The sequence below is a fragment of the Oncorhynchus keta genome, chromosome 36, assembly GCF_023373465.1.
Source record: "Oncorhynchus keta strain PuntledgeMale-10-30-2019 chromosome 36, Oket_V2, whole genome shotgun sequence".
NCBI classification, from domain to species: domain Eukaryota; kingdom Metazoa; phylum Chordata; class Actinopteri; order Salmoniformes; family Salmonidae; genus Oncorhynchus; species Oncorhynchus keta.
Genome location: NC_068456.1, coordinates 6,547,230 through 6,574,166, shown reverse-complemented (window position 1 = coordinate 6,574,166; position 26,937 = coordinate 6,547,230). Strand labels below are relative to the sequence as shown.

Genomic DNA, 26,937 nt, shown 5'->3' with positions numbered 1-26,937 from the left:
TTGTGGACTTGAAAACATACCGGATATGTGCTAATCAAGGGTTTAACAAATATAGGTTCATGTTGCTGCCATATTTATGGACAATTTTATTGTGCAGTATTTCCATTAATTTGTTATGTACAGGTTTGTGGATTCAATCACTTGGCCTGAATCGCTCTGCATTCCTTTCCCCACAGTAAAAAAACGACTAGGAAAAGCTGACCCTGAAAGGCAGAGATTTTTTTCATACGGGCATGCAAAAAAAAGTATAACATAAAAAGGGTTTTAGGTAGTCCCTCCCCCGTTTTGTCAGTTTCCTTCCATTTGGTGCCTAATGAACACAACCAGGATGTCTCAGTGCTTGTGTACTGAAGGAACATAGAACACGCCATGCTGGTGTTTGACCAGCGTTGCCAGGAATATCCACACCGACAGGATGTGGTTGGGGTATGGGTGGATGTAGGTGGAGAGAGCAAACTCTGTCCCAGGGATCTCAGTGCTGTGGATTCTTGTGTTGTAGACCGCCTCGATCACTGTGCTCATGTCTTGGTAGGCCATATGAATGGGGAAACCAGTCACCTAAAAACACACAGTTAATCAGTGTTTCCCCTATAGTTTATTTGTATCTTTCTGCCGAGATGTGCTTGAAAGAACAGCGGGACAAATTACAACATTTATTTGTAGTAAGTAGCATTTTATGCATCGTCTTTTGGGGTTATTTCAATTATGTAAATGATGGGCAACCCCATGCATTTTCATATTTATTGAAAGGTGCTATTCTTTATCAGTTGGGCTACAGGTTATGCTTTTAAAGGGAAAATTATATTTCAGATGGTGTCAATACAATTTTGATTCATATGAGTAGAATACCCTAAAGTGACCTTCTCCCGCTACCTTTGCCACCGCTGCTGAAATAAATTATAGGGGAGTTAAACATTTTTTTTTTTTTTTTTTTTAATTTATCTTCCTTTTTCTATCATTTTTTTGGGGGGTGATATCATACCCAATAATGGTCACTGTTATTAGTCATGTAGCAAGTCTTACAACAGTATACACCTATTTTTATTCTGAAGGCCTGTGTGTTTTCTATCAAATTTAAGGACAATCTCAAACATCAAACCCTCCCCTATTGTACGAGAGCAGGGTTGTTCATCAGGACACACAACAGAATATTAAATAAGCTTTTTATTGGACCAGTCCAGGTAGTCCATTCCTGTTTCAATCCATTTGGTCCATAAATACTATCCACTGATTCCCCTTTTCATATTAAAGAGGGTTACGGGTAGGCCTATTTCACCTTGTAATCCTTCATGGCGTCCAGCAGCCTGTCTATCTCTAGCGCTATTGTGTCAGAGGCTGGGTTCCTCTCAAGCTTCTGCATGACCTCCGAGAGCATGGCTGCACAGCGGGGGCTCCAGCGTGTCGGGTGGGGGCTTCTCCAGTCCATCACACAACTTTTCAGTTTCATCTCCAGCCTGTGTTGAAGAATGCAATTCATGGATGGGACAGACAAGACCATAAATGAAATTGTCCTGCATTTCGCTCTAAGATAAAAGCAATGCATAGCTTTAAATATAGAATCCACATTAACATACCTTCTTTGAAGGTGATTGGCCAGCTCTATTTGAGGGGGACGGTATTTAATTTCTGTTGGCTGTAAAATTTGACAGTTAGCATTGAGCAGTTTTTAATTTACTGTACATAGTTGACTCGCGTTATGTTTACTCAATATAAGTAATAAGTTGTGTTCAAATATTTCACTACTGTCACTAATTCTCAATGAGGGAAAAACCTACGGCTCTTATGTTTGGAACCGTATCTGACATGTTACGTCTCGTCTTTTAACACTACAGCAGCAGAAAAAGAAAAAAAACTAGGTTAGAAATACCGTTGAGGATGAGTCCGAGTTGAATCCTTTGGGGAGTAAGGGTTTCCATGTGGCGTTATTTGATACGTCAAAAGTGATGGGCATCTTTCTTGTTGGTTGGAGATGGAACCACACCTGAGAGACACCCAGTCAGATCAAGTACATGACATTTATGGTCAATGGACAACGTCACCTAAAAACTTTTTAAGATCTAGTCAAGATAGCGGCTGAAGACGACGATCCCTTTCAGCAGTTTTCGAGGACAACACACAGCTGGTGAACAAGACTTGCATAGAATGCACACGTGATGGTATAATGATGTCACCGTATCAATCACCGACAGTGATTTTTTTTTTATAGGCCACAACACAATCTCGTGATACTAACATATAAAATAACTGGTAGAACACAGTGTCACCACAATAGCATAGTAAACAGCATGGGCAGGGACAAAGAACAGCAGTTGGGAAGTGGACTTTTGGACAGAGTTATTGATTTGCCATCTGTTCTGACTAAACTCGCGTACACAAAATTCTGAGTGGATGAGATAAATTAAACACACTGAGGGTATCCATGTTCATGGACTCCACGCTTACATTTTCACCATTGACCAGACAGTCGACAGTCTTTAGAGGACAGAAGGAGTCGTATGACTGGTAGTGCTTCCCATCTCTGGGGTTCCACAACACAAACCAAGTGTTCTCTTGAGTAAGGACATAGGCGGTCTCTCCCTGGAACAAAAACAAACATGAATGCTACTGTGTTGCCCTCAACGAATACAATTAAATACACTGCACTAAAAGGTGTAGTCTATTTTCTCAGCTGACTCGCAAATACATTGATTTGGATGGGAGTGCATTGTTTTATGTATACAGTGCTTTCAGAAAGTATTCACACCCCTGGACTTTTTCCACATTTTGCCGTATTACAGCCTGAATTTTAAATTGAGATGGCCTAAACATACAATACCCCATAATGTCAAAGTGGAATTATGTTGTTAGACAAATGAATTAGATATGAAAAGCTGAAATGTCTTGAGTCTAAGTATTCAACTTGTTACGGCAAGCCTAAATACGTCCAGGAGTAAAAATGTGCATGGGCAACCCCATGCTTCTTCAGCCCATTTATTTAAAGCCGCTATCAGATGTCAGCATAATTGTTTTTTCATTTATTTAGGAGTAGAATGTCCTTTTGAAAAAGTTACCAGAAGTGACCTCAGTCACCTTCTCCCTCTACCTTTTGCCACAGCTGCTAAAAAAACAAAAATCATAGGGCAAACACGGTTTTGTTTGTCTTCTAGTGGAAACATTACACCCTCCCCATTGTAAGAGAGCAGGATTGTGTTCATCAGGGCACACAACAGAAAATGTATTAAACAATTCACATATGTTGCATGGACTCTCACTGTGTGTTTAACATGATTTCTGAATGACTACATCCTCTCTGTACCCCACAGATACAGTTTAACTGTAAGGTCTCTCAGTCGAGCAGTGAATTTCAAACACAGATTCAACCACAAAGATAAGGGAGCTTTTCCAATGCCTAGCAAAGAAGGGTACCTATTGGTAGAAATAATAAAAAGCAGACATTGAATATCCCTTTGAGCATGATGAAGTTATTCATTACACTTCGGATAGTCTATCAATACACCCAGTCACTACACAGATACAGGTGTCTTTCCTAACTCAGTTGCCTGAGAGGAAGGACACCGCTCAGGGATTTCACCATGAGGCGAAGGGTGACATTAAAACAGTTGGAGTTTAATGGCTGTGATAGGAGAACTAGGGATTGATCAAAAACATTGTAATTACTGCACAACACTAACCTAAATGACAGAGTGAAAAGAAGGAAGCCTGTACAGAATAAAACATATTCCAAAACATGCATCCTGTTTGCAATAAGGGCCTAAAGTGAAACTTACACAACACATCCCTGAGTACCACTTCATATTTTCAAGCATGGCGGTAGTTGTATCATGTTCTGGGTATCCTTGTCATCGGCAAGGATGAGGTACTGCAGTTTTTTAGGATAAAAATAAACTGAATAGAGCTAAGCTCAGGCAAAATCCTAGAGGAAAACCTGGTTCAGTCTGCTTTCCAACAGACACTGGGAGACAAAATCAACTTTCAGCAGGACAATAACCTAAAACACAAGCCCAAATATACACTGGAGTTGCTAACCAAGACGACATGAAATGTTCCTGAGTGGCCTAGTTACAGTTTTGATTTAAATCGTCTTGAAAATCTATGGCAAAACTTAAATGGCCGTCTAGCAATGATCAACAACCAACTTGACAGAGCTTGAATAATTGTTTTCATAATAATGTGCAAATATTGTACAATCCAGGTGTACAAAGCTCTTAGAGACTTACCCAGAAAGACTCACCACTTTAATTGCTGCCAAAGGTGATTCTAACATGTATTGACTCAGGGGGTTGAATACTTATATAATCAATATACAGTGGGGCAAAAAAGTATTTAGTCAGCCACTAATTGTGCAAGTTCTCCCACTTAAAAAGATGAGAGGCCTGTAATTTTCATCACTTCAACTATGATAGACAAAATGAGAAAAAAAATCCTGAAAATCACATTGTAGGATTTTTAATGAATTTATTTGCAAATTATGGTGGAAAATAAGTATTTGGTCACCTACAAACATGCACGATTTCTGGCTCTCACAGACCTGTAACTTCTTTAAGAGGCTCCTCTGTCCTCCACTCATTACCTGTATTAATTGCAAGAGCTGTCAAAGGACACCAGAAACAAAATTGTAGACCTGCACCAGGCTGGGAAGACTGAATCTGCAATAGGTAAGCAACTTGGTTTGAAGAAATCAACTGTGGGAGCAATTATTAGGAAATGGAAGACATACAAGACCACTGATAATCTCCCTCGATCTGGGGCTCCACGCAAGATCTCACCCCGTGGGGTCAAAATGATCACAAGAACGGTGAGCAAAAATCCCAGAACCACAAGGGGGGACCTAGTGAATGAACTGCATAGAGCTGGGACCAAAGTAACAAAGCCTACCATCAGTAACACACTACGCCGCCAGGGACTCAAATCCTGCAGTGCCAGACGTGTCCCCTTGCTTAAGCCAGTACATGTTCAGGCCCGTCTGAAGTTTGCTAGAGAGCATTTGGATGATCCAGAAGAAGATTGGGAGAATGTCAGATGAAACCAAAATATAACTTTTTGGTAAAAACTCAACTCGTCGTGTTTGGAGGACAAAGAATGCTGAGTTGCATCCAAAGAACACCATACCTACTGTGAAGCATGGGGGTGGAAACATCATGCTTTGGGGCTGTTTTTCTGCAAAGGGACCAGGACGACTGATCCGTGTAAATGAAAGAATGAATGGGGCCATGTATCGTGAGATTATGAGTGAAAACCTCCTTCCATCAGCAAGGGCATTGAAAATGAAACGTGGCTGGGTCTTTCAGCATGACAATGATCCCAAACACACCGCCCGGGCAACGAATGAGTGGCTTCGTAAGAAGCATTTCAAGGTCCTGGAGTGGCCTAGCCAGTCTCCAGATCTCAACCCCATAGAAAATCTTTGGAGGGAGTTGTAAGTCCGTGTTGCCCAGCAACAGGAGATCTGCATGGAGGAATGGGCCAAAATACGAGCAACAGTGTGTGAAAACCTTGTGAAGACTTACAGAAAACGTTTGACCTCTGTCATTGCCAACAAAGGGTATATAACAAAGTATTGAGATAAACTTTTGCTATTGACCAAATACTTATTTCCCACCATAATTTGCAAAACAATTCATAAAAAATTCTAAAATGTGATTTTCTGGATTTTTTTCCCTCTCATTTTGTCTGTCATAGTTGAAGTGTACCTATGATGAAAATTACAGGCCTCTCTCATCTTTTTAAGTGGGAGAACTTGCACAATTGGTGGCTGACTAAATACTTTTTTGCCCCACTGTATATTAGTGTTTTATTTTTCATGTTTTATTTTTTATACACATTTTTTTCTATTTTTCTTCCACCTTGACATTATAGATTATTTTGTGTCGATTATTGACAAAAAAAAACGACAAATCCATTTTAATCCCACCTTGTAACACAACAAAATGTCAAGGCGTGTGAATACTTTCTGAAGGCAATGTACATTAAACAGCACATGTCAATTGTTACCTCTACGACAGATGTTCCCAGGAGAAGCCACCCATTTACCGTCAGGTCATGAAAGAAGTTGCACAGCAGAACTGCCAAACTGATATGGTTTCCCATAGCCAGCTCCAAGCATTGCTATTGTGTATAGCAAAGGTGTGCAATAAAGAATGAGAAAGGCACCACTGGGTTAACAACAAGCTGATCAAACTATGTTGATAATTATTGGTATTTTTCTTGGTATTTAATATCTGCTGAACATAAGTGAAGTTTTAAGTCTTGGCTCTGTGAAACAAAATGGTCAGTCTACAACATGGTCTGTTTTGTTTACCTCTGAGGTGAGCCACATGTCCCCACTGTCACCAACGTCCGATGGGAAGGACAAGGTGGGAATCAGGGACACAAAAGCTGCCACCCTCTCCTGGGTTACACAGAGCAAAACATTTTTAAGAGCACAACATAGTAATCAAATAAAGGGCAACTCCACCTCTTTTCAACCTTATTTTCATTATCTCCAGCACAATACCAGTGTCAACATATGTGTAAATGGTGCAATTCAGTTTTTCTTTGGAAATAAATATACATTTAAAAAGTTCTACCCGATGACATCAAATGTTAAAACATTTTCAAAACAGATTTTCAAACACTATGAGATTTGCGGTGATGTGGGGAGCAACAAAATACCCTCCCTTGGGCTAGAAACTCGTTGCAGGTTTTGAAAATCACAATTTAAAAAACACTTTTTATCTATCCATCCTTTGTCACAGAGAAGCATTTTTTTAGGCCCTTTATTCTTAACTTTTTAACCACAGATCATAGAAACACGGTGTTTTCACATATGTAGACACTGGTTTGGTGCTGGAGATGATGAATATGAGGTTGAAAAGTGGCGGAATTGCCCTTTAATGCATATAAACAAATGAACTGAGTTCCATCCAGAAAACTCAATAAGTAAAACTTCCAAAGAATGAATACAACTGTGCTACAATTATGATTCCATGTTGTTTATATATATTTCAGACATCAACCTTATGGGTTGAATCATTCTAATGATTGTGATGTTATGGTCAGACCTGGGTTCAAATACTATTTTAAATCATTTGAAATACTTTCGCTAGGTTTGATTGAGTTTTTCTATCAAAGTGAAAAAAAAGAATATATATATATATGTATATAAAAAAAATCTGCCCATCTGGCTCTCCAGGCAGACTAAAGCAAACACTCAGTGTTTTGAAAGGTTTCAAATAGTATTTGAACCCAGATCTAGTTATGTTGGCGCCTTACGAGAACAGACATGCTATTGTCGGGAGTGTCCAGTACAACTTCCTGTGGAGGAGGAAGTGGCTTGAAGAACCGGTGTGCCAGGACAAGCCTCCCCTCACTATTTATCACTGTGGTTATGACTCGCTTCTTCACCCGGCCTGCCGCCACCTTACACTGCTTCTCATACTCATAGGTCAAGTTCAGCAAGTCCTCATCCTCGTCTGTGGAAAACTACACGGAGACGGATACAAACACAGAATTCTGTAGGAGCGGCAGCAGTGCATGGAGAAGGGTGACTTATCATTTAGGCTAAGCAATACAAATTGGACTGATACTCACCAGCCAAAGGGGCTTCTGGTCACCATACTGAATGTGAAAAGGGCAAATAGTACATTTCCGTGGATGTGTGTTCTGATGCAGTTGTACAGTTGGTTATCAATCACAGTAGTCATGACATTAAACATAAGCACTTTAAAAGAATGGATGCTGATTAATGAGTATTCATATTCCATATCTTATCGTTCAATATCTTCCACAGCAAACATCTGAATCAAATAACAGTTTAAGTGTTTTTAGTTGAAGGCAAAGAGGGTTTTAGAACATAGTACCTCTTTAAAATGAAACAGTATTAAACATGAAAATGATTTGCCTTTGCTGTCTGGTCATCACTCAGAGAGATGGCTGGATCCAAAGTGATGAAGACATTCATGAAACTGGTATCTCTTCTCGCGGGTATCTCTACGCCTTGGTCATTGACCATGTCTTCCCCTGTCCACATGTAGCCCAGTAGGGTCGGTGGGGTACAGATGGTCAGTTTCTCATACACCTATCAAAGAGTTGACTCTTAGATAAAATGGTTCCAAAAGGATTCTTGGCAGAGGGATAGGTTTCAACCAAGAAATGTTTTCATCTGAAGAACCCTTTATTTTAAATAGTGCCTGAGCATTACTCTTTACCTCAGCGTTTAAACTTTTAGTAATCGGATAAGGTAGGTGTTAGAATGTTTGAAATTGTACCTATATAGGAATATTTGTGCATGTATCTTGTACCTTCAATCATTTTACATATACAACACTGGCATAGTTGATGTCTTTGGAAAACAGAAAGGAAAATGCCGCACACTGCCGCTCATGCTCGCAGGTGATAGCAGTTCGACCCTTAGGTCTTCATCAGGCATCCATATCCCAGGTGGGGGTGGATGGTCCTATATATAGGGGCAGTACTTAGTGACATCACTTCCTGAAACACGATGTCATTTTTTACATTTTTTAAATATCCCACACTTATGGTTTTTTAAACACCTCCAAACATGAGAGATATTGTGGTTAAATCTGATTACCCACCAGAGAAAAGGGAAACTTTTTTGGACAAGGTTCCAGAGGGTAATTACAAATATGGCCAATGTACTCAATGCAGCTTTACGTACAAATGTAACTCATTTACCCACCCCGCACAGGACAAAGATTTAAGATCAAGGGCTTCATTACCTGCATGTCCACCAATGTTATTTACATGTTGACATTTCCTTGTGGTCTGTCCTACATAGGGAAAACCCATAGAAGCCTTAAAACACAGATCAGTGAGCACCGCAGCAATATACAAAACAGATGAGACAAAAAAATCCAGTGGCTGCTCATTTTGTACAAGCTGGACATCCTAATAGTTCTCTGAGATACATTGGAATAGAAATGGTCAAGATGTCACGCAGGGGAGGGGACATTGAGAGGAAACTTCTTCAAAGGGAATCGTTCTGGATCCACAGTCTCCTCTTGGCCTTAATGAGGAGTTTGACTTGAAACTGTTTTTATAGTATCAATAAGTCTGAATTGTGTTTTAAAAAATCCTAATTGAATATTGTATGTATTTTACTATAAATATTGGTCACATTCTATGTGTATGATCATATGAATTTGATACATTGAATGTAATATTGTGAAACTATGTTATACATTTTTTACCTCTCGTTTCAGGAAGTGATGTCACTGAGTACTGCCCCTATATATAGGACCTTCCGCCCCCACCTGGGATATGGATGCCTGATGAAGACCTAAGGGTCGAACCGTTGTAAATAGATATCACCTGGGAGCATGAGCAGCAGTGTGCAGCGTTTTCCTTTCTGTTTTCCATGAGTTTGCCTACAACTCTAACATCTGTGGAAAGTACCTGGATGTGCGTATGTTCTTCAGTTTTTATAGTTGATATCTTTGCCATGATTTCTCTCTTCTGTGATTTATTCATTTACATGTTTTACATTTTTGGTTACTACATGATTCCATATGTTATAGTTTAGATGTCTTCACTATTATTCTACAATGTAGAAAATAGTAAAAATAAAGAAAAACACTGGAATGAGTAGGTGTGTCCAAATTTTTTGGACTGGTGCTGTATGCAATCTATTGTCACAAAGAATGTAATAGTAAAGCTGGTGGAACCATTCGTAGAAGGTTCTAGTAAGAACCCTTCAAAGATAAAAGGGTTATTGGTAGAACCCTTCATAGAGGGTTCTAGGAAGAACCTTTAGATGATAAAAGGGTTCTTTGTAGAACCACTTATAAAGGGTTCTAGGAAAAGCCCTTCATAGAGGGTTCTGGGTAGAACCCTCTGCAAAGGATTCTACCTAGCACCAAAAAGGGTTCCCATATGGAGACAAGCCGAAGAACCCTATATAGTTCTACTTTGCACCTCTTTTCTACGATCGCAGAGAAGACAATCTTAAGAGTGTTAATTGTCTACAAGGCAACCGAACATACAAAGACATGTAAGCAACCACAGCAACTCCCCGACATTACTAGGCCAAGTTGGACAAAGCCGACAGGCTTTAAATCCTTTTATCCGACTTTGTGCACCACCTGAACGTGTGTGCGCTCGCAGAGCCGTACCTTGGATTGCTGCAGCAGAGATCTGAAGGGTAAGGTGACCGAGCCCAGCCACTGTCTGCCAGAGAACACCTGGCTTCCACAGCCTCTCAGAGAACTGCTCTGGGTTTCACACAGGTGAGATAAAAGATGAAAGAAAAAAAAGAGAGTAAGGGAGGGATGGCGATGGGACAGACAGAATGTTGATTTCCAGTTCACCCTACGATTTGAAGTGGCCTTTGAATAGTGCTTGTACTTTCATGGTTGAGGCTTGCAGTACCTCAATGACTTGAAAGGACATCTCATCAAACACATTGATGACAATGTCGTCTTGTACTTTGGAAAGGCCCGCATGGCTATAATCACCCCCTAAGGATCTGAGAGAACATTACATTTGACATCTATGAAATGTGATTTTGTTAGCACGGACAGTACAGTCACATGTGTAAGGATGCACAGTGTTGACTTGTGGAGCCAGTTGGAGATGGAATGAACAGTGAATTAGGAGAGTAGCGGGTGTCATACTTAAACTCCAGGGTGAACTCTTCCCTCCAACATGGGTTGGGTCCCTGCTCTACGCTGCTCTCATATGTTGTCTCCTGAAACCTAACCTCCACGAAGGGCTGAACCTGAGGCTGGCACAACCATGGGACAAAACTCAACCTACGGTACCTGTTATGAACCTACATAACCACATTGTTATATACAGTACGTCATGGCAACGGCCTATATGGCAACAAACAAAAAGCTATCAAGGAAAATGAGTTCATGTTCGTCGTCCGGTAGTATCTGACTGTCAATCGTGCAATTTGAATTCTGTTTCAATATTCTATATACGCCGATCACGTCTCTGCCTGTGATATTTTAGCACCAAATATGTGCTACCTCTACCATTTTACCTGTAGGACAGCCTTTTCTGAGCTGCTTTTCATGTTGTGTCTGCTGCTGCTCGACAGACCACAGCAGGAGCCTCTTGTCTGGATCTCCCTTGAAGGTACACAAAAACACAACTCATTAGATCTGCTTCCACACAGATGGGACTGCGTTGTCAAGGAAATAGAAAGTAGTGTCTATTTTTTATGGTGTTCTCTATGAGCGTGGTTGTCAAGTGGGGGAGGTGATTCAGTCAAAAGGTTTTCATCTTTGCTAGAATTGGATAAGAGGACCATTGCATCATGCATTGTACAGTACAGTAAGAATTCTATTAGAATAGCTGCAGGCATGAGAAGCTGAAGTATCTGCCAATGTGGGGTTGTTAAGGCAAGTTGCCAACTGTATTGTAGATATAGCGAATATGTTCAGCTAATAGTACAAGTAGTATTGGGTTGGGTGTACTGTAAAGTGATGATAGTAGAAGTAGAGGTATTTGCTATAGGAATGGCATAGGTTTTACGTTAGAAGCTGTAGTAGTTGTAAAAGTAGTAGGATGGCTAGAACTTGGATCAATACTTGAGGAAAGCCTCCTGGCGAACAGGCAGGCCCTGGGCATTGTTGATGGCAACATGGATCCTCAGGTCCCCGTCTGAGAGGGAGCAGGTAGGAATGATCTTCCTCTTCACGCGCTGAGGCTGGAGAGGTCGCTTAAGTCTGAACACGTCCCAGTTGAACTCCCTGATGGGGTGGAGAGTGTTAGCCTGGAATTCAAATGGATATGCTCCATTTCAATGGTGAAACAAAGCGTATCAGTTTGGATTCCAGGCTAGGACGCTAGAAGTGTCAGAGGAAAACATAGAGACGTATCATCGTGTAGCCTGGCGGCAGGTAGCCTAGTGGTTAGAGTGTTGTGCCAGTAACCCGAAAGGTTGCTAGTTCGAATCCCAGAACTGACAATGTGTAAAAATCTGTCGTTGTGCCTTTGAGTAAGGTACTTAATCCGTATTGCTCCAGGGTTGCTGTTGAATGCCAGACCCTGGCTGTGAAGACCCCGCTTTCCAAGGGTGTCTCGGGGAGAATGGGATACGCAAAAAAAACACATTGAAATAGAACAAATATAAGCACCCACTAAATGATTATCATTATGACTGACATTTCGCAGAGGCCTCAAAAGCTAAAAATACTTTTAGATTTCTTTATGACATATGGTTTATGGGCTGTACAGCAACACCATTTGTATGTGGAGAAGTGTTAAGGAGAAAATTAGTCTTGACACTCACATCACTGTATCTGCCTCGTGGTACTCAGTGACTATATCAGAGAACTTGTACTTCCTCTTGATGTTCAACAGTTTTTCTCTTGCCAAATTCAGCGCCTAAAATAACAATTACAGCTCACATGACATGTCAGTATTGCTACTCGTTGGCACATGTTCATATATCAAACGGATCATATGAGTACGCTGTGAACACAGACATACGCGATAAAATGCAATCTGACTCCAGACGACAGAATCTAGGGACGGAAGAAGAGTACCTTTTGGATGTAGTGGATAGAGCGTGCTCTCTGCATTGTGATAGGGTCTTCATCCATAAGGGACAGATTTGGGAATGCACCATAATCCTGGGAAACAACAAAGCAACAAGAGTCCACTTTTGTTAAAAACAATTCACCCACAGAATTATTGCAGGACGAGAGTAAAGTATGTACCTGTATGAAACTATATATGAAACAAATCCAAAACGTTGCAGAATATAGGGATGAGGAAGTAGTCTACTTCAGATTTGTTTATGCTGTGTATAGCCAAACATTGGCATGACAATGACCATGCTGGAGGAATTGGCAAGACAGCACAAACTAATCTGGAACCAGGCTATATGAGAAGGGCATTACAGCGAACATTGCTTCAGTAATGTCTCTGTCGTGGAGAGGGATGGGTTTGGAGGGGCTGACGTCCACAGCATGAGAGCTCCGCAGCTGCAGGAGACCAAAGCGACTGGACTTCTCCAGCTGTTCCTCAGTGGTGAAGTCAAACTCCTCCTCCAGGGCATGCAGGCGGAAGTGACCCGTGGCTCGGTCTCTCTGCTCACAGGCCTCCTATTGGTCAAACAATATGAAACGCTACTTCAAACGTCCACTTCAAACCAAGTGCTCCGGGCAAGCTTTCATGTTTCAGCCCTCTAGCTGTTTCCTGATTCGAATCCATGGCAACCACAGAGTGTTTTGTATCAACAACACGTCCTTGGGTTTATTTTGGTAGAATACAAGTGGAGGTTCTGAGTCTACGGTGTTAACACTCACCCTAAGGAGTTCTGTGAGTTCTGCGTTAGAAGGGTGGTTGGGGTCAAACTGAAGGTCCCTGATCCATTCAAGCCTACTTGCATTGGGACCGCCGGCCATTGGTCTACAGGCAATGGAACATGGTTAGTGTTTCTATTGCAAGATAGCATAATGAAAAGCCTTCAACTCACAAGGTAACAGACAAACAGAGGTGTGTGTGTGTGTGTGTGTGTGTGTGTGTGTGTGTGTGTGTGTGTGTGTGTGTGTGTGTGTGTGTGTGTGAAGACGGCCAACCTTGTGAAAGTCAGTCAGGTGTTGTTCAGACTCACCTGGTTGAGCTGGGTCTGTGTGGTGGGGCAGTGGGCGCCATGGGAAAGCCACTCTCATCCACAGCCCAGGAGACAACATACAGCAGCCTCCCAGAGGTCATGAGGCACTCCTCGGCATCCTCCTTCTCTAGTTTGAATGGGACATCTAAAAAGACCATTGTTTTGTCACTAAAGACCTGGGTTGACATTATCCTTAAACAACAACAACAAAAACACATAGTGAGCTAAATTACCATAACTTTTTAAATAGACTTTCACAGGATAGCTCATCACTAAATATCAAGGGCAAAATTGGGGTGTAGATATTGGGGGTGACGAACAGTAGAGTTTTTAACAAAACATTTTATACGCAATTCCTACAATTCACTTATTATCTATGAGGGGTATTTTGAGGGGTATATGGTTGGGTATTTTGAAAACACAGTATAAGTGGAAGGATAAGTGAAAAGTCAGGTAATTTCCTGCAATTCTACACATTTTACCATGGGGCAGAGAAAAAAATTCTGTTTTATAGCTCATCACATGCTATTTTTCACATTTTGCAATGAGAATGCTAATTTCCTGCTACTCTACACAGTTTGCCATGAGGCTGAGATAAATTTAAAAAATGAATATTCAGTTAAATCATACCCAAATAATGTTGTTGACAAAATTATACTTGTATTTGTGGCCAAAGCATAAATTGGAGAGAAAAGTCTACTCAAGTGAATATTTTTAATGACCGGTATACGCCCACATCATTCTGTTGTTGGGGTACGCCCACACCATTCCAACACAGAAAATGCTTTTTCACAAACTTAATTACCCTTTTTTGTAAGGAACTATTTCACTCATACTGTATTAATTATAGGTGATATTATCATATATATATTATATTATCATATATATGATATATCATATTTCATATATCATATAGGTCATGTTTCATAGAAATCTCGAAACGCTGAACAGTTACTTTAAAGGTTGACTTTTTTAAAGGTTTACGGCTATAAACTGTGTAACTGATCAATGCACCATCATACCAGGTCATTTAATGAAAACAAACAAAAATTGATAAATAAGATATTTGGCTACAGAAGTGCCATTTCTTACTGATCTCTACAGCTTCCGTCCAAAAACAAATCCTGTGAAATGGGGTCAACAAATACTGGAGGAGTTACTAGCTAACGAACTAGCTACGTTGGTCGCAGCGTGCATGCCCAGAATGACACATCGATGAACCACCAAAGGCAGAACCCATTTCTGTTTGGAAATTGAGAAAGACAAGTTGGACAGTTTTTCGTGATCAGAATCAATGGTCAAAAGTAGCCACCCTTTGCCTTGATGACAGCTGTGCACACTGTTAACATTTTCTCAACTAGCTTCATGAGGAATGCTTTTCCAACAGTCTTGAAGGAGTTCCCACATATGCTGAGCACTCGTTGGCTGCTTTTCCTTCACTCTGCGGTCCAACTCATCCCAAACCATCTCAACTGGTTGAGGTCGAATGATTGTGGAGGCCAGGTCATCTGATGCAGCACTCCTTCTTGGTCAAATAGCTCTTACACAGCCTGGAGGTGTGTTTTGGGCCATTGTCCTGTTGAAAAACAAATTATAGTCCCACTATGCGCAAACCAGATGGAATAAGCGCAAACCAGATGGGATGGCATATCGCTGCAGGATGCTGTGGTAGCCATGCTGGTTGAGTGGGCATTGAATTCTAAATAAATCACTAACAGTGTCACCAGCAAAGCATTCCCACACCATCACACCTCCTCCTCCATGCTTCACGGTGTGAACCACACATGCAGAGATCATCTGTTCACCTGCTCTGCGTCTCACAGACACGGCGGTTGGAACCAAAAATCGCAAATTTGGACTCATCACACCAAAGGACAGATTTCCACTGGTCTAATGTCCATTGATCGTGTTTCTTGGCCCAAGCAAGTCTCTTCTTCCACAAGTGAACTTTTAGCAAGGCACACCTGTTAATTGAAATGCATTCCAGGTGACTACCTCATGAAGCTGGTTGAGAGAATGCCAAGAGCTCCTGAGTGGCGCAGCGGTCTAAGGCACTGCATCTCAGTGTTAGAGGCGTCACTACAGACCCTGGTTCGCTTCCAGGCTGTATCACAACCAGCCGTGATTGGGAGTCCCATAGGGCGGCGCACATTTGAGGTAGGCCGTCATTGTAAATAAGAATTTGTTCTAAACTGACTTGTCTAGTTAAATAAAGGTTAAATAAAAAATAATAAAAGAGTGTGCAAAGCTGTCATCAAGACAAAGGGTGGCTACTTTGAACAATCTCAAATATAAAATATATTTTGATTTGTTTACCACTTTCTTGGTAACTACATGATTCCATATGTGTTATTTCATAGTTTTGATGTCTTCACTATTATTCTAGAATGTAGAAAATAGTAAAAATAAAGTTGTGTACAAACCTTTGATTCATACTGTATATAGGGGGGCATGTCCCCCCATCCCCTGTAGCAATTTCACCAATGCTAAATACCACATCTTCCAAATAATCACATATCATAGCTACAACGCAACTCACTGCTCCCAACACCAGCGTAGTAGGCCTTGATGGCTCTGTCACTGCTGAACTCTGACCTCTCCATTGTAGCGTTGCTAGAGAGCATGTTCCTGTCTGGTATGGGCACATACATTTTGGCCACAACAGTGCTCTTTTGTTTCACTGTCTCACAAATCTGGAATTGTGAATTTACAAAACAAATCATTAACAATTTATAAAGTACTTATAAGGCCATTTAAACAAATCCTTTATAAAGTGTAGCTTAACATAAAGTGTTTTGGGAAAAATGTAAGAATATAACATAAGCCAAACTCGAATGAACAATATTATTTACAACAAGAGAAACATACCTCAAGCATAATGTTCTCTGGGCTGTGTACAATCTGCATGTTGAACATCTGTTGAATTTGAACTCTGAAGTCACTGTTGTCGAACATGGATGGCTCGGAGGTAGACACATGCTTTCCATTATAGAATATGTTCACTGATACTTTGTGGTTGGCCAGTTCATATCTTCTAACCTTCTCATCACTGTAAAAAATAAATAAAATATGAACCAATTGAATGCATTGATAGCATCAAAATACATGATCGTATATCAGTCGGTGCCAAAGTAAGTACCATGTCCACTCTCAACCGGATGGATAGTCTTAAAAACATACATTTCCAATGAACCAATAAACAACAACTAGCTAAAAATCATTCTGCTTCTGAAGAGAATCTTACGGTGGACAGCTAGAGGTTGGAGTGACCACCCCACACATAGTAAGAACAGGAACTAGATCTAACTGATCTGCCTTCTGCTTGACAGAATCAGTAGACATCTCCTCTCCTTGTCCTGGAACTGGAGGGACGGATATCTCCGCTTTGTTATGCTCCTTCAGCTCCCTACACAGGTAGTGCTGCTTGATCGTTACGTCACTATCTGTGTAGAGCTTCGTCTGCAAAAGGATGTTTCCACCGACAACAACGCAACAAAGGTTACTACAAACAGTACGGCTATAGTTTATTAATAACAGTTATGTTAAGAGATTGTCAAGAGAGAAGACACTTGCTTTCATGTGCTCATCTGTCCCAGTTCGGTTTGTCGTGCTGTCAGTGATCCTTGCCTTCACTCTGTGAACGAGATTCGTTGCAATTAAAAAATATACATTGCAATGCTTTCTAAACACTCCCTGGTTACAACCATAGAGTTGGATAGAGGCCAGACTTGACCCAAAGATTTTCCAACATTCCATAACTGCAAGTGGCAGTAAATCACCAAACTTGGCCTGATACCTGTTCAGACTATACACACTACAACACACTCGTGGTAGAATGCACCTTTCAGTTTAATAACGAACTGTCAATACACTCAAATAAGTAAAAGAAGAGGAAATTGAAAACTTGAAAATGGATGTAGCCTTAAATGGCTCCGCCCATGCTTTCACAGAAGCAGCCATTGTAAAGACAGGAGATGCGTTTTTTTTAGTATCTTTATGGTAACAACTGCCCTATCCTAAATGTTGAACACATGAATAGCCTACTTTAAGATGATATACAGTGCCTTGCGAAAGTATTCGGCCCCCTTGAACTTTGCGACCTTTTGCCACATTTCAGGCTTCAAACATAAAGATATAAAACTGTATTTTTTTGTGAAGAATCAACAACAAGTGGGACACAATCATGAAGTGGAACGACATTTATTGGATATTTCAAACTTTTTTAACAAATCAAAAACTGAAAAATTGGGCGTGCAAAATTATTCAGCCCCAGAATACTTTCGCAAGGTACTGTACACTGCATGCTTTGCAATGACTTTAAAAGTCAATGTGAGGATGAAGAAATATAAATCAAACCAAAATCTGAATGTATTGGTTACATCCGCCGAACACAACAGATGTAGACTTTGCAGTGAAATGTTTACTTACGAGCCCATTCCAAACAATGCAGAAAAGTGTTTGCTCAAAAAAAAAGAAGAAAAAAGGACATCGTAACACAATAAAATAACAATAACGAGGCCATAGAGCGATGCGTGTTGTTCATGTGATATGACCCATGACTCGCATTATCGTTTATGACCAGAATTTGCATGCACAGCACATTTAGGTCTACTCTGTGTCAAAATAATACAAATGATGCTTACTTATGCAGCTGTAATTTCACAGTGGTGTTCACATAGCCGTTCTTGGCCCTGAGGGTTTTGATGCGCTTCCAAGCAGCAACAATGTTCCTCACCAGAGAGATGTCTGCCTGCCTCTCAATCTTCAGTGCTACATGGGTCTTTCTGCAGTGAGCGGATTCATTCAAGCAATACCTTTACAAACGTAGAGGTACAGTAAAATACTCGTATTTCTTAGAACAGAAATCCCTCTCACTGTATTTGCTGTCTCAGATCCTGTAACTTTGAGCACGGAGCAGGTTCATCAGTGGTGGTCAAGGCTGTTTCTGACTTCTTCAGCCCGCTTAGCTACCAGAGGTCCATAAAAACATTTTAGATTAACAATATACTATGGTATGGCTGCATTCCTTTCCCCAAATGATTTCAATTGTACGTTTTGTGATAGTGTTGTACCTTGTCCTGCAGAGAGGTAGTTGCACCCTTCATCTCACGGGTTTCATAATGCTCATAGAGCTCATACAGTCTCTGAGCCAACACATGCTCTGTGCTAAACAGGGGGTGATGGGTGAAATGCAGCCTGGCTAGGTTCAGGTCAAGCTGCCACAGCCCTGCACTGCCGTCTGCATTAGAGACAACAGATCCTGCACTTCGCAGTTTATCAGGCTGCGAGGGGATACGGTATTACTGACTGGCTGTAGGTGCTTCAAGCATGGTATTAATGACAGGTGGGATTAGGTCAAGTGTCTTTAAAAATGGGTATTGCATCAATGAAAAGAGGGACTTTATATGTAACAAGCCATTCCACTCGTAAGACATTACAACATTACACATTTCACATCACACATAGTACACTCAAGGACAGACTCACCCTCATGTGCACCGTGGCCAGACAAGGAGACTGGCATGAGAATGGGAAATCTACTTTACAATGCCAATACTTCTGGATTGGGTCCGGAATAGCAATCATGCAACCATTCTCTCCAAACCAGGACTGTCCCTGAAGGACAAGAAGTGCACAGCATCTCTGCTCACTTTTGCTTACACATGATAAAGGTCAACGTGGTACTTTGCTGATAAAATGTAGATAAAACCAGATCAAATGTAATGTGCCTTTATATCAGCAAATGTACATTTTCGTCATTTAGCTAAGCAGTATACTGTACATAGCATAAAATGTTTCATTAGAGCCGATTCCATATATTTCCTGAATGGTAAAAGGCACCATTTGATGAAATCTGAATGTAAACATGAATACTCCTCTTTCCTGTGCTCATTTTAGATATTGCGTAACACGTTGTTTCATAACCAGAATTCTAAAGAGAGCCATGAAAAGGCTGCTCATGGAAAGGCTGCTCATATGACGCAATTAAATGATTACCAATATGTATTATGTAACCCCTCTATCAATCGACCTTTACCCCCTAAACATACCGAAATACAAAACAGAAAATATTGTGATTAACATGAATCAATACCTTTTCTTCCTCAATCAGCCGGTGGCCCATTTTGTTTATCATCTTCTTCGGCACTTGGGGCCTCTCACAGACATAAAACCCTTCGTCCTCCAAAAAACGAGGCTTCAAATACCTTGGTATAATCCTCCCTTGGTTTACTGTCATCAGATTTAATCAAACGACTCTCACTTTAAAATTCAATTTCCTTCACATTCAGTTCTAATCACAACAAAAGCAACAATAAGGTACTAAACATCTTTTACATCTCAAAATGTTCATACAAAGACTATAGGTCTACGTCACCTGGTAAATCACTGGGTACAAATAAAAGGTCTGGATTTACATCCAGTGTCTCAATATCACCAGGAACAAGAGGATTATGACACTCATCCACATTCTCAATATCGATGACAGTATCTTTCCCGCTCTATCATGGAAACAAAAATAAACATGTTTCAATAAAGGCTGCAAATTAATATTGCGGCAGCCATTTCGTAACACAGTTACATAAGGTGAATGACAACATGTTTAAACGTCCAATGCAGCCGTTTAAAAAACAAATCTCAATATCAAATACTTTCTGGGGAACAATTAAGTACCTTACTAACCAGGTTTCCATCCAACCGTTTTATGCGAGTAAAGTACATGTCGGCTAAAACAATGTCATGACAAGGCCTGATGGAAACCGACAATTGGTGGGTAAACTTTCCAAATGTCAACAACAAAGAAATAGACTACACGAGGTGGGATCTTTTTGTCAGTAAAATGTACTATGCGAGAAACGTCAGTGGAAGCGCTTTTATGAGCAAAAATTGGTATAATTAACCATCATATCAAAGTAAACTTGGGAGTTGATGTGATGACATGTTGTGTGGTCCTCCCTGAATTACGATGAACTTCACAGGGTGGTGAAAGTGCAAGGGGATGAACTTCACAGGGTGGTGAAAGTGCAAGGGGATAAACTTCACAGGGTGGTGAAAGTGCAAGGGGATGAACTTCACAGGGTGGTGAAAGTGCAAGGGGATGAACTTCACAGGGTGGTGAAAGTGCAAGGGGATGAACTTCACAGGGTGGTGAAAGTGCAAGGGGATGAACTTCACAGGGTGGTGAAAGTGCAAGGGGATGAACTTGACGCTCCTTTCCAATGAATAGCGAGGATCAATTTTGTTGTTGTTGTGAGAAAACCATCAGTAGGGTTGAAAATACAATTTTTTATTAGGTACATGGGAATTTAGCCGCAAAAGGTGTTTTAATGAGCGCTACGTCATCACGCACAGACTTTTATCCTCAACAAGTCAATTTGATGGAAAATGCGCATATTCGTTTTATACGGATTTTGAGAATATTTGCATGAAAATCTGTCGCCAATTGTATGGAAACCTAGCTACTGTGATTGCTATCGATTCAAATGGTCAAAAAGAAACATAAATAGCTTCTTAGCAAAGAGCAATTTCTCAAGCAAGAATTCTGCTAGGACTGAGTGGCCTGAGTGGGGAGGGGAAAATGTGCTGTTATAGGCAGAGATGTTTGAAACTCTCTTTCTTATTGGTCTATTAACTATTTTGAAGCCAACTTGACACAACTATGGGAAGGATTGGAGCCAGCATGGGCCAGCATCCCTTTACTCAGTGTATATACAACTCAGGAAATCACGTTTTTTTTTGACTGCACTGGGCCTTTAATACATTTATGATCACAGCTATCTTCAAATGTATATGCTTCACTATTGCTGGGCTACCTGTTGTGGAAGTGTGCCAGTGGTAGGTCTATTCTTCTCCAATTCATCAAATGTATGGCAGAAGAATCGATAGGCTTCTTCCTCTGAGCATGACTTAAAAGAAAATAGTACAAAGACAGGCCAGATTATAAGAGAAACATACTCTCTCATTTCAGTACGTGTGTATCAAATCAATGGTACAACATAATGATGAAAGCCAGACCCAATACCCATGTCAGACTTCTAGCCTACTGTATAATGCACAAATGACAAGACCTGTATTTTCCCTACCGGCTTGTCAGCTATCTTCTGAGGTTCTTTTATTCTCACTTCTCTTGCAGCATTGATTTTACTTTGAAGGATTTTTAACTAGACGAGGGAACATAAGGATGACAAGATTAACCTGTTCACATATCGTGGTTATAGCTTTAGTGGAAATAAAGACGATCTCACCTTGTATTCCTGGAGCATGAGTCTACCTCTTTCTTGACTTCTGCTGAGCCTGATATGAGGGGGATGTTGTATCACTGTCAAATGTGGTCACCAAGCGGAGTCAGTAAACACAACACAACAACAACTATCAAATGCACAATTCTCTAAGGATTTTTTTATAAAAATGAAGCAGTATGCCAATACCCCTTTCTTGAATGTATAATCCATCTTGAACCTTTTCCTTATTCTCCTCTGTCATCCTGACAAACAAATGGATATTGTCATACAGAACTGTTTCACTATTGCCACAAGTTATAGCCAGCCACACGCCTCACCTTGAAGTTGCGCAGAAACGAGATAAAAATGTCTTAAATTAATTGTCATATCTTGTTAGGATACCGCTGGAGCAGACAGCCTAATCATAATGTTTTTACAGTCTAGTGTAGACCTGGCAGACAAGTGGTCGCCATGGGATCAAATAAACGAACTACTAGAACAAACAAACTCTGAGAAAAGACCAGTAATACCATCATGGTGAAAGTGTAGGACAATAACACCCAATTGATAAGTACTAGCTAGACAGTTCTAATATTTTCTCTCAGCATAGCTAGCTAGATACTAGTAACGTTAGCTAGTTTGCTAGCTAGCTAGGTTCCTCCCAAATGCACACTTATAGTTAGCCAGATAAAGTTAGCTAGTTAGAACTTGATAGGCTTTGCTTTAGACAGCTCCCTCACTGTAGCTAGATAGCAGCTGAGTGACCATAAATGTAGCTACTAGGTATTGTGTATGTAACACAGCTATTGTACCCAACGAAAGTCTGAGATTTCTTCGACATAATTTCACTGCTCCACTGTCATGTTAGCTAGCTGTGCCCACACATCAGAGCGCGGTTAAATCAACGTTCAATCAACGTTCTCGTCTGTGTACGAGCTGGCAGTTTCAGCACTGGTCAGCTCCTGGTGCTGAAGCTCAGCTACGACAGACAGATTTGGCTGCTTGCTGAAACATTTGTACAAATGTAGCAAGCTGGACCCTTCAAGAATGTATCAAATGTATCTAGACCATTTAAGAGTTTTGCTTAATTAGCAGCTTCAAATATTAAACTGTGTAACTCTGAAGAAAGTTTCAAATACGTGGTGATGGAACTTTGACGTACAGTTAGTTATGTTAATAGATTCGTTTCATCAAATCTATCACCACGAGGTTTGAGTTGCACCGTTGAGTCAATGCATTGTAAAATACCTGATTGTAAAGGTTCTCTCTAGTGAGTGAAAGGTGCGTGGGCGGGCTTCTGTCAATTCAAAAGAAAGGGGGAAAGTATTTCCTGCAGGATTTTTTTTATCTTCGTACCTTCCTTTTTAATGTTATTTTTGATTGGTCGCTGAAATGGCTTCTAACCAATCAGCCGGCATCTGCTATGGAGGAAGGAATAAATGCAAGATGGCTCCTCATATAAAATCAGCCGCCTGTGTTCCCTTTAGAGGACAACAAAATTACTCTTTACATCGTATTAGGTTAAAATACTTATCTGGGAGTAGTGTTGAAGGTTAATACAAGGTTTAAGGCGATATACGTTTAATGCATGGCAATTAACTGACGAAGAAGTTATCGAAGAGACAAGAGGGACCAACTTTGACGCCATGATTTGTTGAACTCATTTCGACAGGTTTCGGGTGGTGAGCTGTGTGACTGAAGAGAGACGCACCAGGGGCCTCCTTTGCTAGGCTAGCTAGCTATCGCATTGGATTGGCGTCAAGTAAAGAGGATAATAAAAAAATAAAAAAAGTGATAGCATCTCTTAAATGCGGATCACCAAAGAGCACATTTACGCGTTCAATTAATCGTCATGGCCGTGTCAAGGTAAGATTCCCTAGGTAGCCAACTAACGTTAGCTATTCTTATCCAAGATGAGCAAATAGTTAGGTACTAATTAATTAGCATGAACAGGCAATGGCATCATCATTCACGGTGGTGTTGACTAGTCAACGTTAGCTCTATTTAAATTAACGTTAGCTAGCTTTTTCAATTAGCCAGACAGTTTTACTGAAGTATGTAGCTAGCTAGCATCTACACAACAGCTATTGCCAACTAGCTAACATTATGTACTTAAAAAAAATCATAACTGACGTTACTTACTAGCAGACCTGCATAGCATACAATTGATCTTGCCAATATGTTTAACGAGACATGTTACTTTTAGCTAACCGTTAATTGATGTGCAATCTGGTTGCAAATGTGCCACTCTGTAATCTTGCAAATGAGATTATCGCTCTTGCGTTTCATCCAGAGATTTATTTTGATGAGATTAGGCTCCCAAACGTATGGTTATTGTACTGTGGTTGGTTTCCCTTGTGTCATATCTTGTAAATGTAGTTTGCTAAAAAAATATAATGGGCAATCGTGTGTCTGATAGTTTGTCTCGTCAGGCTCGCAAGAGGATGCCTATTTGAAGCCTTCAACTAATGCATAGGCTAGAAATCAGATGAAGGTTTTATGTGATCTATTGACAGTTACCCTCTAGCCAATTTATGAATTTATAATTCTAATGATATGCACATTGTATAATCAAACTGCTGAACATCCTCCTTTTAATATGGAATTACCTAGTTACTAGTACAATGAATAACAGGTCCAAAATGCTCCACCCTGATCATTTGCATTGAATGCTCAAATGGGAAAATAGTTTTTCTGCCCCTGCCTAAACTATTCCGTAACATCGTTTAACCACAACTGTATTAATCTGTAGCCTAGAGATTGTTGGGTTTGTTTTACATTGAGTGAGATGGGCATTTTGCCATACTGAACAGTGTCGCCATTTTTTTAACGGCACTCTGTTTTTATTTTTAGCAGAGATGTGTTCAACGCTCCTATCAAACGGTAGTAATATGCACTCTAGGTTTGAATGATTGTCATAACTCATTTAATGGTTTGGATTTGAAGTGCCCTCCCTAGTGCCATGTACACTGTAATCTGCAAAACTGAAGTGTATGTGTAACAGTAACTTTAAACCGTCCCCTCGCCCATACCCGGGCTCTAACCAGGGACCCTCTGCACACATCAAAAACAGTCACCCACGAAGCATCGTTACCCATCGCTCCACAAAAGCCGCAGGCCTTGCAGAGCAAGCGGAACTACTACTTCAAGGTCTCAGCAAGTGACGTCACCGATTGAAACGCTATTTAGCGCGCACCACCGCTAACTAGCTAGCTGTTTCACATCTGTTATATATATATATATCTTATTTCACGAAGCAGAAGTTCAACTTCCCACATCCTGTCAAACGCTGGAGTTTTACAACCCTCCATGGAGTTGATATCCTTTTGTTACATTTGGAAATTAAAAAATGAATTCAACTTCTCAGTCTCTTCCAATATATGCATAAGCTTATTTTCTGATCTACTTGTTTCCTCAGTTTTTCTCTCTCGCACTCTCTCGTTCTCCAGGCTTGATCGTCTGTTCATCCTGCTTGACACTGGAACTACACCGGTGACGAGGAAGGCTGCTGCCATACAGCTGGGAGATGTGGTCAAACTCCACCCGCATGAGCTCAACAACCTTTTGTCGAAGGTGGGTGCTGGGCTTGTCCTCATCAGTGCCACAGCCAGGTTTCTATCTACATCAGGGTTGTATTCATTCGGCACCAAAAGGAAGAAAAGACTGAAATGGGGAAAGACTACTTGAACTTAAATAAAAATATATATTTTGCTACAATGTGGGCTAATGAAAACAATTCATGGATTCCACATTGATGTCAGCTCCCCACACATCTGCCTGCAGTGCTGCCAAAAGGACACCCATACTTTAACCACCCATACAGATTTGCAAACCCCCCGTCTGGAAAAATCTAACTGGCGTCCCGTAAAGGTCAGACTGTTGCATAGCCCATTGTCTTTCTTGCCTCAGGGAATGTTGAAGTGATTATTAAACAAGTGGACTGTTTGACCTGCTTTACATTTTAGTCATTTAGCAGACGCTCTTATCCAGGAGCCACTTAGTTAGTGAGTTCATACTTTTCTCATATTGGTTCTCCTCGAGAATAGAACCCACAACCATTGCGTTGTAAGCACCATGCTCTGCCAACTGAGCCTAATGGGACCTGACACCTGTTTGAATGAGATGTGATCCATCCTATGCGTCTAATGTTTTCTCATTTACCCATAACCTACAGGTGTTGACATACCTGAGAAGTCCAAACTGGGACACTCGTATCGCTGCAGGTCAGGCAGTGGAGGCCATTGTGAAGAATATCCCAGAGTGGAACCCGTCACCCAAGCCCAAAGAAGGTGAACCAACCTCGACCTGCCACGTTAGTCACAGCCAATTGCCTGTATTTTGTTTATCCTGACAGCAGGGACCAAATAATGCCTTAACGTTCCATTAAAGGATTATCATTTAAATAACCTTTGAAACGGCCAGGAATGGGTATAATAATGATTGCGCTAGGTGTTGTAATACAACTGGGATGTTAGCGCTGCATCTCTACTGCTCTTAAGTAACCGTTGACAGGTGATGAGGCACTTGAGTGTGTAGGCGTGGGCAGGCACATTTATATAAAAGCGGTTCAGGCTCACACATCGAAATTAAACACTTGACATGTCATCAGCACTCAAGGTGCACACTTCCTATCTTTTGTACTATAAAAAATCCCTGACGGAAGGCGGTGGGACTGATATGTAAGCTTAAATAAACAAGTGATACTCGCAAGTGAAGTGTGCAGGTTTTTCCTCTTGACTCTCCCCCCCCTTCTAGCTCTGACTACTGATATTGGGGGAAAAATGTACTTCCCGTGCCTTTGGTTGTCCTGCCTAGCTGTCTTATGAATGCACAACTAAGTCTCTCTGCATAAGAGCATCTGCTAAATGACTAAAATGTCAAATGGAATGCGTGTCTCTCTCTTCCAGAGTCGTGTGCAGACTTCTCCCCAGAAGACTCCTCCTCTGACCGGTTGAGTTTCTACTGCTTTGACATTTCCCGCCTGCTCAAACATGGTGCTTCTCTGCTTGGTTCCGCCGGTGTGGAGTTTGAGGTCCAGGATGACAAGTCTGGTATGCATTTTTTTTTTCTCTTATCAGTATTATCTATCATGTCATAATTCATACATTGTACATGTGGGCTGCCATTCAGAAGAAAAAAATAAAAACATTA

General features: G+C 40.8%; 3 protein-coding genes across 5 annotated transcripts in view; 1 reads left to right on the top strand and 2 right to left on the bottom strand.

The window, feature by feature from the left end:
• Positions 1-56: 56 nt before the first annotated feature.
• Positions 57-16,946, bottom strand: LOC118369539 (protein CC2D2B-like). Its single transcript, XM_052498387.1, has 23 exons — positions 16,812-16,946; positions 16,436-16,616; positions 16,107-16,260; positions 13,568-13,712; positions 13,260-13,362; positions 12,852-13,055; positions 12,495-12,581; positions 12,239-12,333; positions 11,535-11,696; positions 10,985-11,072; positions 10,611-10,720; positions 10,366-10,462; positions 10,110-10,208; positions 7,880-8,056; positions 7,570-7,596; positions 7,252-7,461; positions 6,299-6,388; positions 5,992-6,105; positions 2,443-2,577; positions 1,868-1,981; positions 1,575-1,633; positions 1,277-1,454; positions 57-558 (listed from the first exon to the last, which is right to left on the bottom strand). The coding sequence occupies exons 1-23, from the start codon at positions 16,907-16,909 to the stop codon at positions 334-336; spliced, it is 2,952 nt and encodes a 983-aa protein (XP_052354347.1). The 5' UTR covers positions 16,910-16,946; the 3' UTR covers positions 57-333.
• Positions 16,947-17,087: 141 nt separating this feature from the next.
• On the bottom strand, positions 17,088-23,107 carry LOC127916494 (protein CC2D2B-like). Of its 3 annotated transcripts, none has more exons than XM_052498390.1 (12): positions 23,035-23,107; positions 21,994-22,049; positions 21,811-21,884; positions 21,649-21,726; positions 21,379-21,471; positions 19,944-20,067; positions 19,662-19,798; positions 19,055-19,183; positions 18,640-18,849; positions 18,443-18,534; positions 18,211-18,351; positions 17,088-17,201 (listed from the first exon to the last, which is right to left on the bottom strand). In XM_052498390.1, exons 2-12 carry the CDS (start codon positions 22,046-22,048, stop codon positions 17,105-17,107), a joined length of 1,230 nt encoding a protein of 409 aa, XP_052354350.1. In that variant the 5' UTR covers position 22,049; positions 23,035-23,107; the 3' UTR covers positions 17,088-17,104. The 3 variants fall into 3 exon arrangements, with proteins under 3 accessions (XP_052354350.1, XP_052354351.1, XP_052354348.1); XM_052498391.1 differs by having other exon boundaries at positions 21,811-21,859; positions 23,035-23,053; XM_052498388.1 differs by lacking the exon at positions 23,035-23,107 and adding an exon at positions 22,125-22,674.
• Positions 23,108-23,228: 121 nt separating this feature from the next.
• The window catches only part of LOC118369538 (TATA-binding protein-associated factor 172-like), a 67,344-nt gene continuing 63,635 nt past the window's right edge, over positions 23,229-26,937 (top strand). The window contains exons 1-4 of the mRNA XM_035753990.2: positions 23,229-23,652; positions 25,236-25,359; positions 25,961-26,075; positions 26,694-26,837. Of these exons, the coding sequence (XP_035609883.1) occupies positions 23,639-23,652; positions 25,236-25,359; positions 25,961-26,075; positions 26,694-26,837 (397 nt within the window). The 5' untranslated portion in view covers positions 23,229-23,638. The remainder of the gene's footprint in view (positions 23,653-25,235; positions 25,360-25,960; positions 26,076-26,693; positions 26,838-26,937) is intronic.